At 37.3% G+C, this 13237-nt stretch overlaps 3 protein-coding genes across 4 annotated transcripts; 1 reads left to right on the top strand and 2 right to left on the bottom strand.

Annotated features, from left to right (window-relative positions):
- Positions 1–255: 255 nt before the first annotated feature.
- Positions 256–2499, bottom strand: LOC142546703 (uncharacterized). Of its 2 annotated transcripts, none has more exons than XM_075654558.1 (5): positions 2230–2499; positions 1994–2080; positions 924–1073; positions 639–836; positions 256–554 (listed from the first exon to the last, which is right to left on the bottom strand). In XM_075654558.1, exons 1-5 carry the CDS (start codon positions 2380–2382, stop codon positions 453–455), a joined length of 690 nt encoding a protein of 229 aa, XP_075510673.1. In that variant the 5' UTR covers positions 2383–2499; the 3' UTR covers positions 256–452. The 2 variants fall into 2 exon arrangements, with proteins under 2 accessions (XP_075510673.1, XP_075510672.1); XM_075654557.1 differs by having other exon boundaries at positions 2164–2498.
- Positions 2500–3690: 1191 nt separating this feature from the next.
- On the top strand, positions 3691–6872 carry LOC142546701 (uncharacterized). Its single transcript, XM_075654555.1, has 2 exons — positions 3691–4753; positions 6445–6872. The coding sequence occupies exons 1-2, from the start codon at positions 3749–3751 to the stop codon at positions 6517–6519; spliced, it is 1080 nt and encodes a 359-aa protein (XP_075510670.1). The 5' UTR covers positions 3691–3748; the 3' UTR covers positions 6520–6872.
- On the bottom strand, positions 6596–11086 carry LOC142546700 (pentatricopeptide repeat-containing protein At5g15280, mitochondrial). Its single transcript, XM_075654553.1, is given in 2 exon segments — positions 6596–10194; positions 10196–11086. Coding segments are annotated over 2 exon segments (3759 nt in total). The 5' UTR covers positions 10985–11086; the 3' UTR covers positions 6596–7224.
- Between the last annotated feature and the right edge of the window lie 2151 nt (positions 11087–13237).

The raw sequence follows: 13237 nt of genomic DNA, 5'->3' as shown, positions 1-13237 counted from the left end.
GGGCGAATGTCCATATGTTTAGATTGGCCGCAAAAAAAAAAAAAAAGATGGATGCAAACAAAATAGATATCATTAATATATATAAAAGATAACACGAAGTGTAACCGTATAAGGTGTGTAGCTCAAATGCTAGCTTTGCATGCGAGAGGCTCTGGGTTTGATCCCCCGCATCTCCAAATTTTTTTGTACCAAATTAATTGATGTTTTTACAAAATTATTTGTTATTTTATTAGCCTGTTCGATATAACAAGTAAAAAATAGAAATGACAGAGAATGTTATACTTCCACGACACTTTCCTCGGCTCAGTACAAAATATATGCCTCAACCTGGACAAACTGTGCTAGGAAACAATAAGACTCTTCAGTTGGCTGCGGAGACAAAAAATGGAAGAATACTTCATTTACAAACAGCCAAGATTTCAGATTTCAGCCAACTTGAAGTTTTTCTTAACTCACGCTAAAGCCCTTGGTCTTTCCCTCTTGAAATTGCTATAGTCTGCGATCAAGCTGCCATTTACTTTGTGTTTCATGTTCTCCGCCAGTCTCTTCAGAACCTAAACGATGAAAAACCGATAAATGAGAATAACAAGATGAGAGAGAGGGAAAGAAAAATGTTTGTGCCAGGTGGATGGTCTGACAGATTCTGTAACATCTCGTCGAATATTTTCGGGCACGAAACTAAGAACAGGGGGGAGAACAAAGCTTATGGTCATCTGTAGTTGGCCTTTCAGTCTGGTTCTTGGTCCACGCCTATCCGAATATAAAGCCCCGTTTACACCGAGTGAAAACTGAGATGGTTTGAGCATGTCATCTAACCCTTGAATCTCCCATCTAACCTGCACTTAAACATTCTGAATTATACAAAAACTCAGGAGCAACATCATTAATTATAGTTAGTTAAGTTGTTAGAATAAGGTGCTTACAATCTCAAGCTCAAGAACCTTTGAAACTTCTCGAGGAACTGTTGGAGGGTATCCTATTCCGTTAGATTTACATCTTATCCTCATGTCCACTACTGGGTATACAGTGAGAAATAAGAAATCTATTGGCAGCATATGAACTTTCCATTCATCCTGCGTACAATTGCAAAGCAACCGAATCAAACATACTATTGAACAAACATGAGCCAACTAACAGAGTTGGAACAGAGATGCTAATAATAAAAAATTTCCGTTACTCCAAATCTATGAGGAACATCTATATATGCCAGGGAAAAAAGGTTTGGTTCTAAGTCCAGCCAACTTGGTTTTTCCTAAAGCTCAAAGTATATCACAAAATATGGTTAGAAACTCGCACAGTCACGTGTGAAGGAACTTATTGATTGCCATGTAAATGGTTTTTTTTTTAGGGTGCAAAGTAGACTCTTCTAGCAATCTTGTTAATCACTTTTTTGCAGTGAGTACATATAGTATTGAATTGTGCCTGTTGGGATCAGTATAGATTACACGGCTCACACCCTGCGCGAAACTGGCATTCAAATGTAGCTTCAACGAGCAGGATGGCAAGAAAAGTTCTGTCAGCTTGAAATAGTTCCCTAATCTTGAAAGTATAAGTCAACATAGGACTTCATAAGAACGCAATGTATGAAGGGATTGCTACCAAGGGTCAACACTGATTCATTAATTAAGGTCATAAACAGCATATCAAGGCACTAAGAACCAGAATACCCCGCCCGGCCCAAGGACTGATCCTGCCAGTCCAAACTCGATTCGGATTCGAGTCAGAGCTCAAGTATCAGTAGTTTGAGCTCACGGCCAAGCTGAAAATTTGCTAGAGTGGAAGGCTGTCGTCAGGTTGTCACCTCAGAGGAAATATATTTTCAAATCTTAGGCCAAAATTTTAAGCTCATGAGTTTCGCCCCTCCTCGACACAGTAATTTACCCCGAGTTGTTTTTGAATCTGCCCTGATTCAAATTTCAAGATTTTGCTGGCAAATATTCATGGAGAAGACATAAAATTTTAAAAATTGTCCCAAATTGCTAAGATATTATACCTCATTGAGCTGTTGGCTCCTTTGTTGATCAGGTAAGATGGCAGCGAAAATCCTGGATTTATCCTCCAAATACTGATCAAATGAAGCCTGTCCAATTCATATCCAAGCCAATCAATACATGGGTTTCAAATTACCAAGAAAACAGAGGCAGTATCAAATTTAGCTATTACCCCAGGCATTTCATAAAGAGGAATGTCAGTGAAGATTCTTGAAGAATAAGTGGAAGGACTTGCCACCTGGGATTCTACTTTCAGTAGCCTTGTCTTCCTCAAAATACTGCACCGCTGTTGTACAGTACTAATTTGCTTAAGCCGATTCCCCTTAAAATGCGCGGCTCCGGCGAGGAAAAGGGTGCTCCTAAACGACGGCGCAGCCGCGACTTCGCTCATTTTGAGATGGCACAAAGAGATGAAGCAAGTGCAACTGCGTCCATTGGACTGAAGAGGACAACCATATCCAAGTTTGGAGCTTTTGTCCGACGTGGTGAGCTACAGATGGTTCGAGATTTTCTTGCTACCCCACTGAATTTTTTTTTATAATTATATTTATTTATTAGATTTAAATCGGCTTTTATTTTACTTGTGTTTTTTCAATAAAAACAACTCAGATTGTATCTCTATTCTCTACTTATGGTCGACATACAAGCGATAATGAAAGCTCTCCGAGTAGTTGCAAATCAATTCTTTTTGAAAGAAAAAGTTGGGTCAACAAGAGAGAGTAAATACAAAAACAAGAGAAATTATTGTCCGAATGGAAGCCACTCGATTTGAATCATGCTTAAAATATCGAGTAGTCGAAGAAAGCTCTTCAAGTAGTTGTGAATCAACAAGAGAAGATGGATACAAAAACAAGAGAAATTATTGCTTGAATGAAAGCCTCTTGATATTTGAATAATGGTTAAAATATCCCAAGGGTTGATGGGACATGAAAACAACACTCACATAAATGCAGACATCGGCTCCTCCATAGAAAAGGGAGATTGGTTCTTTGATTGCCTCAACCACAAGAATTGCATCCATTTCCACGCTTATCTTTTCATTTATGTTCAATATGTTTTACATGAGAAAAAAAATATTTTAGATATTAAATTTGATATTATTTAGAAATAACTAGGTTAAATAAAATTTCAAATTTTATATTTTAAAATAATTAAATTGATGGTGGTAATCATATAAACTAGTACAACAACTCACTCGCACGCAAATATTTTTTTATAATTTATTTGATTTATATTTAAATGATTATCAAAATATAATTATAAGAAATAGTGAGAGACTACACTGTAATTTTGATATATAAATTAAAAAATAAATTGAAAAATAAAAAAAATGACATCAGTAAGAATTAAACCTATAACATAAACCCAAGAAATAATGACTCTATCCGCTAAACTGCATATAACTTGCATTAAAATTTTAACATTTTATTAATATATATAAATTTTTAAACAGATCATGTTATCAAAATTAGTGTCTCAAATTTAAAAAAAAATTAATAATAATATAGATATCATAATATAAATTTTGAACAAGGAATATTAACTATATAATTTGAAATAGTAAATTCCTAGGATCCACGAATTAAGTAGCTATCTGCGTGGTGGCACTGCCACGTGTGCTACTGTAATAAACACAAGATCCAAGGGCATTGTCGTACATAATTCTTATAACTCGAGCTGTGTATACCCTCTTGCCTTCACTCCGATGGGGTCACATTTACCACACACATCAGATCAGAGCGAATTCCAGATAAACGATGTCTTACTTCCCAAAAGGCCACCGCGACACCGGCGACGAGGTCGACGACTTCGACGATTATGATCCCACTCCTTATGGCGGCGGATATGACATCAACTTGACCTACGGCCGCCCCTTACCGCCTTCCGAGGAGATTTGCTATCCCAATACCTCTAATGGATCTGACGAGTTCGACTATGATCGCCCGCAGTATACTTCGTACGCGGAGCCCTGCGCCTACGCTGAAGAAGCTTTGGACAACGAGTACAAGAGCTACGCTCGGCCAAAGCCTCGACCGCGCCCTGCTTCATATGAGGGCGAATTCCCTTCTGGGGGTGGGTACGAGTGCGATGCACCCAAACCTAATTATGGGTTTCAGCCTGGGATGAATCGTCCCCAAGGTGAGTATGGTGGAGAAAGCGAGCATGGATGTGGATATGGCGAAGGGGGTGGATATGGGAAGAGACCGGATTCGGAGTATGGATCTGGGTACGGGAGCAAGCCAGAGTATGGAAATCCCGGATCGGAATATGGGAGGAAAAACGATTACGAAGAGCCTGAATCGGAGTATGGACGGAGGCCCGATCATGGGAGGAAAAGTGAATACGGTGAGCCTGGATCGGAGTATGGATCGGGATATGGAGGGAGGCAGGAAGTTGAAAGGCCCAGTTCAGAGTACGGCTCTGGTTATGGGAGGACGGCCGAATCTGAATATGGTCGATCCGAGTATGGAAGGAGGCCCGAATCCGAGGAATATGGATCGGGTGGGTATGGTAGGAAACCCGAGTCCGAGGAATATGGATCGGGTGGGTATGGTAGGAAACCCGAATCCGAGGAATATGGATCGGGTGGGTATGGTAAGAAGCCTGAATATGGAGAAGAGAGGGTCAGTTACGGGAGACCTAGTTATGAGACAGAGGGATATGAGAGGCCCAGCTATGGAAGGTCTGAGGAAGAGGATTACAGGAAGCCTAGCTACGAGAGGCGTGATGATGAAGATGAGGGATATGGCCGCAAGAAATATGTGAGTTTTTTCCCGTTCACATTATTCTTGTTTTTCTATTATTATCATCCATGCTCGTGAAACTTTTCCCTATAAAAAGTTTTTCTTGGAATGGATTTGTTATCTATGACCTCAGTAGGACTAGTAATTTGGCAATGCTGGTCCGAGACTCCGAGCCCGCTCACCCAAACATACAAAATACGTGGGCTTGGAATTGAATATTTAGTCCGATAGTAATACGTCAACGATCGAGCCTGTTCTTAGGTAGCATTAATAAAATATGTGCAGAATTTTGAGCCAACGAATTTTGGAGACTGTTTGATAGTTGTTAATTGTCTTGGAATCAAAAATTTATGATGAATTTGACTTTTTCTTTTTGAATGTACTTGTCGTAGGATTAGGAAATATGATTTTGCATCATTAATGATCTTATGTCCTGATGTCAAATATATCCTTGTGTCTGGAGCACTCGAGCTCAACCAGAAACCCGAGTTACTTTGTAGAATGAAATGAGCAGCATATGTGTATCCATAGTTGTCAATAGCCCCCGTAGCCCTCGCTATAGCGAATAGCGTGGCGAAGCGACACCACATTGCTACGGACCGCAACGCACCATAGACTTTGCAATAGCGCTCGCTATCCTCGTTATTGGCACTATAGCGACAATCGCGATAGCTGAAATAGCGTCGCTATTGCAAAACAAAGCTACATGCTTATTTTTTTGTCCTTTTTTTTTTCTTCTAATTTTGGCTTTTTTGGCACGTACTTACTTAGGTTTTTGCTGGAAATTATCTTTTTCTGCATTTCTTGATTTATTTTTGTGTCTTCTATGATATTTCAATGAAAAAACTTAAAATAATTTCAGGTTTTAGTATTTTACCATTAAAGTTGATGGAATATTATGTTGGAAATTAAGATTTTTGAATTGATGTTACTATATGCTGTATATTATAAATTTATATATTTATGACGCTTTACTTTCAAATAACCCTCGCTACGTTATTCGCTATGCGCTATAGCCATGAGCAACCTTTGCGCTACGGGGCGATTGACAACTATGTGTGTATCATTCTTATTGGGCTGATTTTGGACCCTAGGGATCAAGATTTTGAATGCCCTGAGCTCATTTTGACTAGAACTCCGCTCATATAGCCCAAGCCTAGGCCTTAGCATCCTTCATTGCAGGACATAAAGGTGAACAAATGGTATTGCATTTGATCCCTTTTCCGATTCTTTAAACGAAGGGATTTTAGGTGAAGAAATAACACATATTATCTTGTGATTTATAACGCCCCAAATGTTTTCAAATTTGAATTATGCCTTAGTTTCTCGAAGTGATAACCTTAATGGTATAGTCCCCATACTATTTATTTGCTGTAAGAAGTGAAGATTAGGCAGTGAAGAAAATGAAATAATATTGATGAAGTAACGGGTATCCTTTATAAAAGCATCAACATTGTTGTTGGATAACTTTTCACGAGCTTCAACTTTTTGGCAAGATGGTTTAAATGATTTTTCTCTCCATTTGCCGATAAGGGGATTTGTGGAAGGAATTATCATAAATTTTAACGTTGGATCACTTACATAAATTCAAATTTTTGAGATATGTGAATTCAAAATCATTTTCTTTCTAAGTTTGATTTTGCATGATGGCCAGTGGTTTCAACATCATTTCGTTCTAATTAATATTATGCTGTATGTACGATTTTCAGGGAGAAGATAACTCTGATGATGAGGAGAAGCCTCGCTACAAGCATCACCATCACCACGAGAACTATGATGATTAAGGAGAAGGATATCTCATGATCATGCCATATGCTACTGAATTGAAGTGTTTTCATGTTTCTTCTGTTTTCAATGGAACTGTTTTCAATGTGTCGTGTGCATCATGATCATGCCATATGCTACCGAAATTAAATGTTTTCATGTTTCTTCTGTTTTCAGTGTGTCTTGTGCATCCCATATGTTTGAGAGTTTTAATGCATATCGGGGTGTACCCATATGTGGAAAATAAAAGTGGAAAACACACGATTGGCTTATCAAGGCCGGACACGTGTTTGAAGTTTGATGTTTTATGCATTCTCGTGTACTATCTTCATCCCTAGTTTGTTTGAATAATTCGAAATATGTCTTTTATTAATTTGTTCTCTAATAGCTTTTGCTGTCGCTCTGTGCATTTTTACTTGCTTCTCTAATTTGTTAACTCGCGTGGGGTTTTTGGATTTGGGAGATTGATGTTTTTGGCAATTATTGATTCCTCCCCTTGAATAAAATTGTGTAAGAAATGGTTATGTTTCTTGCAAGAAAATTGAACATCAATAGTGCACGGATTTCGTTTCAAAATTAGGAAAATAAGTCACGGTATCTGTATATAAGAATAAACATGAAAAAGGGATACAATATTGTTTCATGAGAATGTGATGATTCACGTGAGCCCGCTTCACCAAAAAATATCATAAAAATAAATTTTAAAAAATGAAGTTTTGATTAGTTTACCGCACTTTGTCATTAGGTTTCCGATCAAATCCAAAACCAGAAAGGAGACCAGACAGAAAGCTCTGTTTCGGATTTGCACGCTCTTTTTTACTCGAACTGCCTAAATTGCTGATTAAAGACCAATGCGTGTCAAAATCTGGCACATATCCCATTTCCTGCATTACTTTCAATAGCTCGGAAGCTTTTCTTATGTTATTTTCAAACCGATGCTCGTTAATCACGGAGCAAAACATCTCCTTGCTCGGAGTTTCTCCTAACTGAATCATGGAGTTTAGTAGCTCCTCTGCTTCTACCACTCGGCCATATTGGCACAATCTGCAACCAAGAGTTTCCCAAGTGATCTTGCTCGGTTTTATATTCCTACACAACATCTCAGCATGAAAATCCAATGCTAAATCCAACTTATGGCCGTTGCAGAAACTTTGGATAATACAGTCGTAGCTAGAAGATTCAGGGACCCTCCCTTTTTGAAGCATTATGTTGAGAAGATCGACTGCTTTATCCTGACTACCATGAAAATACAGCTGCTCGATTGAAATATCATAATCTATATTATCGGGAATCAGTTCTTTTGATTCCATTCTGTCAAGAAAATCTACTGCTTCATGTAGCTTAAACTTCTTGAGAAGTGCTTGAACGATTCTATTTTGAATCACAGTACCATGAATCCAACCTCTAAGTCCCAATTCTCTACTTAAATCCAAGGCCTTTTCGACCTCATTTTCCCTGCAGAAGTAACTAATTACATCTCGAACACTACGGGTACTTGGCCTGAGATCTTGGCCTATCATAGTCCTCAGGTACCCGACAGAGCGGGAGATATCTTGACACTGAATAAGTCCTTGTATCAGGAAATTATATGTAACCTCGTCGTATCTCAATCCTGTCTTTTCAAGTTCATGAATTAATGCATCCAAGAACAAAATGTTCTTCCCTGAGGAAACGTGAAATATCAAAATGTTATACATAATAATGTCGGATAGGCCGCTTTCTTTATGCACGAGCTCTTTCAAACTCCATGCCTGTCGGAACATTCTTTCTGTGCATAACCAGAGCACCAAATGGCTATAACTTGAAATCGAGATGCTTAAGCTTTTCCTTATCAAGACGCCAGTCAGTTCCACTACTTTCCTCGGTTTGTTTTCTCTGCAGTAGCCTTGAATCAACAAGTTAAATGCCTCCACATCGGGAACCAGGCCCTTTGACAAAGTCTCCTTAAATAGACTTGCAGCTTCTTCAATCATTTTAAGCTTACAGAACTGTTTAATCAAAGCACAGCGTGTGGTGAGTAAGACAGAAGGTTGCTCTTTCAAGCATATATCTTTTAACGCAGAAGCTTTCTCCATGTTGGTTCTCCATAGCACAGGAGTTAACTGGATGGATACATCGAGAGCTGGAGTTAAGTTCTTAGAGAACATAAAATAAAGAATCTCAGAGGCTTCCGAGAATTTCTCCTCTTTACAAAATCCATGAATAAGATGGCTGTAAGCCATGGGATCCAAGACAATGGCACGACTTGGAAATTCCTTGAGTAATATATGAGCAGCGCTAGTGAACCCTTGAGAACAAAGCTGTTCAAGAAACAAGTGAAAAGTTTCCGACGTGCCACTAGGGCTGGCAAGCAACATGGTTTCAAACATCTCAAATGCCTCATTCAACCATTTTTTCTGGCATAGATAACTCAAGAGGACCTTCCTATCCTCCAATTTTGGAGACCAGTTATATTTTCTCGCAAGATGGTGGCAGTAACGGAGACTTTTCAGGTCACTTCTCTTGCAGAAAGCAAGCAAAAGAGAGGAGTATGTAGCATTTTCAATCATGAAATTTCTTCGTTCCATCCCTTCAAATAACATCCTGGCTGAGAATGTTAATCCCTTTTTGCTGTACATTTGGACGATCTTATTTAAAGACTGTTGATCAAGGTGATAGACTGATTTAAACATGGTCTCCAAAAGATGGTTAATGGTTTTGACACTGAAGGCAGATCTAGGAAGCCCTCTTAGTAAGGATATAGAGGCGGGCAATGACAGTTTTTGACCCCATCTAGCCATTTCGTCTACCACACTGAAAGTGTTTTTTATATCTCGATTGTGACAATTCTCCAGAATAGAAGAGTTAAAGTCGGGAATTGTGGCATCCTCAAGGACTTTGCCAATTATTTTTTCATACTCTTCCAGATCTGTGTCCAAATAGAGTCCATTACCAAGATTATCATAAAAATCAGTTTTAAAAAATCCCTGGTCATTGTCCCTCCTGATCTTCACATCCATCGGGTTGAACCCCAAGAGGGTGAATGCTTCGGTTAGTGGATCTTCAGTCGATGAGAATTTTATGAAGCCTCGATCTGCCATCTCATCCATCACTGCCTTTACTTCATCAAATTGCATGGCTTTACAAAACCCAGCTAGGAGAACTCTGAAAGTTGACAAATTTGGAGCAACTCCCATATCCTTCATTTGAAGGAGGATGTTTCGGGAGTGCATCCACATGCTGTTGGTAAAAATCCCGCTTAGGAGAGCATTGTAAGAGCATACATGGGGCTTGAGACTTCTCGATAGAATGCCTGAGAGATAAATGAAAGCATTATTTAACTTCCTTTCACGGCAACTAAAACCAATCAAGATCCCCAAGGTTCTTTCATCAGGAAAAAAACCGAGCTCCTCCATTTTCTCCATGAACAAGCTAGTTTGCTCCACACCATAATTTTTTCCTAATGAAAAAAGGATTTTGTTGCCAATTATGGCACCAGGAACAATCCTCATTTCGGCAAAAAAACTCAGTATATCATCAAAATCCTTCTTCTCACAATATCCACAACAAATAGCATCAATAATGGTTCTACCAGGTATGATTCCAAAAACCATAACTTTCCTTACAAGATCTCTAGCTTCCTGTACTCTACCATCTATGCAAAGCAACCGTACGACATTCTCATGAATGCTACTCTCTTCTGCACTTCCCTCTAAGTCCTATCTTGATCATATCCACATAAACGTTATACATCAACTGTGCCTCATTCAATCCAATCAAATAATTGAGAAGAGCTTGATAACTCGAATTCGTTGGCACTAAAGAAAGTCCCCTCATTCTGTCATAAGTACAAATGGCCCTTTCCAATTCAAACTCCCTCACATAACCTTCGATCAAATCACTGAAAATTTCCTGACAATCCAACAAAATTCCCCGACTCTCACTCCTAGACAGCACATATTCAACTTCCACAAACAACCCCACACGTACAAGCATAGAAGCCATGATCTTACAAGACTGAGGAAAATGTTCGAATTCTTTATTTTTCTCACCAGCCCACTTGAAAATTCCCCACAAAGATTTAACCTTTTTAACCTCGGTCTCATACTTCCCACTGGAAGATTCAAAACCAACCAATATTTCAAAAATATCTCGAGGTTTCAAATCGAATATACGCCAAAATCTACGTACAGTCACTGGGGAAATATCCGAGAGTCTCAAAAAGTAATCTTTCAAGGTATGATTAGTGAAGGTCTCACCTTTATCAGTCCCCCAAAAATGCGAACTCTTGGAGATCACAGTTTTCGCAATGCCGGAGAAGTTAAACGAAGATAATTCTTTTTGGGACTGGTCTATTCTTGAAGAAGGCGGGTCTAGCAGATTTTCGAGCGAAGATTCGACGCTGAAACCAATTTTCTGCTTATAAAAGGAGAATTGAAAAAGAATTGAGCGAACTTGTCTGAAATGGCGGTCTTTAGGGTTGAAAAATAAGAAAATTGGAAGCATCCAAGCAGAGTTTCTGATTCAGGTCCTGAGCGTTCATTGACAGTTCAATGAAACAAGAAACAAAGATCGACGTCGTTTTGTCCGTAAATTTACAATTGAGGTTGGATTGGGCTTTACATTGCCCACTTCTCGAATATGGGCTCCGGCAATCTTCAAGCCCAAATGAGGTGAGCTTTTAGCTTGAAGCTTCTTATTTTAGGGTAATTAAAACAAAAAGAAAGCTTGTGACCGACCGTTCGCATTGTGTTCTCTTGAAATTCATTAATGACAACTTGAGTAAGGTTTTTTTATGATTATTATTTCATGAGGCTAAAGTCTTTCGATATAATTTTTTATACAAAAAATTATTTAAAATGGAAGAAAATATTGAAGTTTAATTATTTATTAATATCGAAAGTTATTGTTATGTATTTAAAAAAAATATTAATTAATTAAATAAACAATGTTGAATTGATTTGAATAATTAAAATTTAATTGTAATAAATATAATATTGACTTATTTATTGTCTTTCATACCTTAAATCAATAAGTGAAAAATATTTATATTGATAGATAAAAAATTTAAATAAATAAAAATTATTCACATTCAATTGTTCTTTCAAATAAATTTAAAAAATAATAATAATAAATTTAAAAATTCTGTGGATTTTATGGAAAAGTTTACAAATTTCAATAAAATTAATACAAAATAAATCAACAAAATCATGTGAAAATATTTAGAAAGACGTGAGATTCCGCAAAATTCGGTAGAAATATGTCAACTTCACAAAAATTTGTTATTTTTTTTTTTAAAAAAATTATGCAATCAATAAAATCCTTAAATTTTTTTTAAAAAATTAGACATAGTATTGTCACGGCCCAGTCCACTTGTGATATTGTCCGCTTTGGTCCGATGACTCACGGCTTTAAAACGCGTCGCCCTTAGGCGAAATCTCACATCGCAAGACAACGGGAGAGATGCTGGACATTTAAATAAGCGTGTAGCAACCCCTTGTGACGTATTTTAAAACCGTGAGGATTCGAGTCAAAACAGACAATATCACAATTGGAATGGACCGTAACAATACGGTGACTATTAATTGGACGGTCCAAGTACACTATAACGTACACACTTGTGCTCAACCGCAAAAATTGCCCCTTCGTGGGGAATTTAATTTTGATGATTTGACGCCCAAAACAAAGGAGGAAAATCTGGCAAAACGCGTTTTCTTTTCAATAGGTAACACCAAAGTTCTTGCTCCAATAATTAAATTTCAGGAAGTTATTAATTAATATTGCATTGTAAGCATCAAGAAATAATGCAAGTAATACATTATTATATATAGTAATTTGTTATAGAGTAAAGCCAGTTTTTAAAATATTATACCTTTCGATATCGTTTATTGTGTGAAATACGATACATTAATTGATTATGCATATTTCTTTTCATCCAATGTTTAATTACATTTCGACAAAAAATTTGAATTATAATTTATTATGTTATTCATATATATATATATATATATATATATGAATTTATCATATTTATATTATTACATTTTTCATCGTTGCATCGAACATACCGTAATAACAAAGGTTGATGTCTCGTATCTTTTTCCTTTGCATGTGAATGCTGGTTGGTGCCCAAACCAACCGAATCCATATGGGGCTTTGTCGAATCTGGCCTCGGTTGATAGATTTATTTCACCCTCTTTCATGTTCCCTGTTTATGTTCCGTTCTAATGAAATTTTAAGCTAAAAATATATATTTAAAAAATATTAATTTATCACCAGTAATTTATCTTTTAAAATGAAATACAAACTTTGTTGCCAAACATTTATTTTAGTATTATTCGTAGAATACTTTAATTTTGACATTAAATTTTAATTAAAACAATCATTAAAGCACTATAAATTAGAATCAACTTGATGAATTAAGGAAGTTGATTGTCGATATTGAATTAATACACGACTTTTATCGATTTTGTAGGACCGAGCGCTTGCCGCTTTACCAAGAGCTATAGCTGATGGTAATTGTGCAATTCAAATCTTTTAAACTGCATAGCAGCTCAAGCACCACGGTTCGATCGCTCTACCAAACATGGACAATTATTGCACCCAACAATCTCTCTCCCAATAATTGCATTCCTTACAATCAATGAGAATCGAACTCGTGGCCTTGGCTCTGATACCAATTGTAGGACCGAGCGCTTGTCGCTTTACCAAGAGTTATAGCTGGTGGTAATGATGCAACTCAAATCTTTTAAATTGCAT

The sequence above is a fragment of the Primulina tabacum genome, chromosome 5 (assembly GCF_025594145.1).
Source record: "Primulina tabacum isolate GXHZ01 chromosome 5, ASM2559414v2, whole genome shotgun sequence".
NCBI lineage: Eukaryota > Viridiplantae > Streptophyta > Magnoliopsida > Lamiales > Gesneriaceae > Primulina > Primulina tabacum.
Note: the sequence above shows the minus strand (reverse complement) of the source record. Positions and strands in the feature narration are given on the sequence as shown.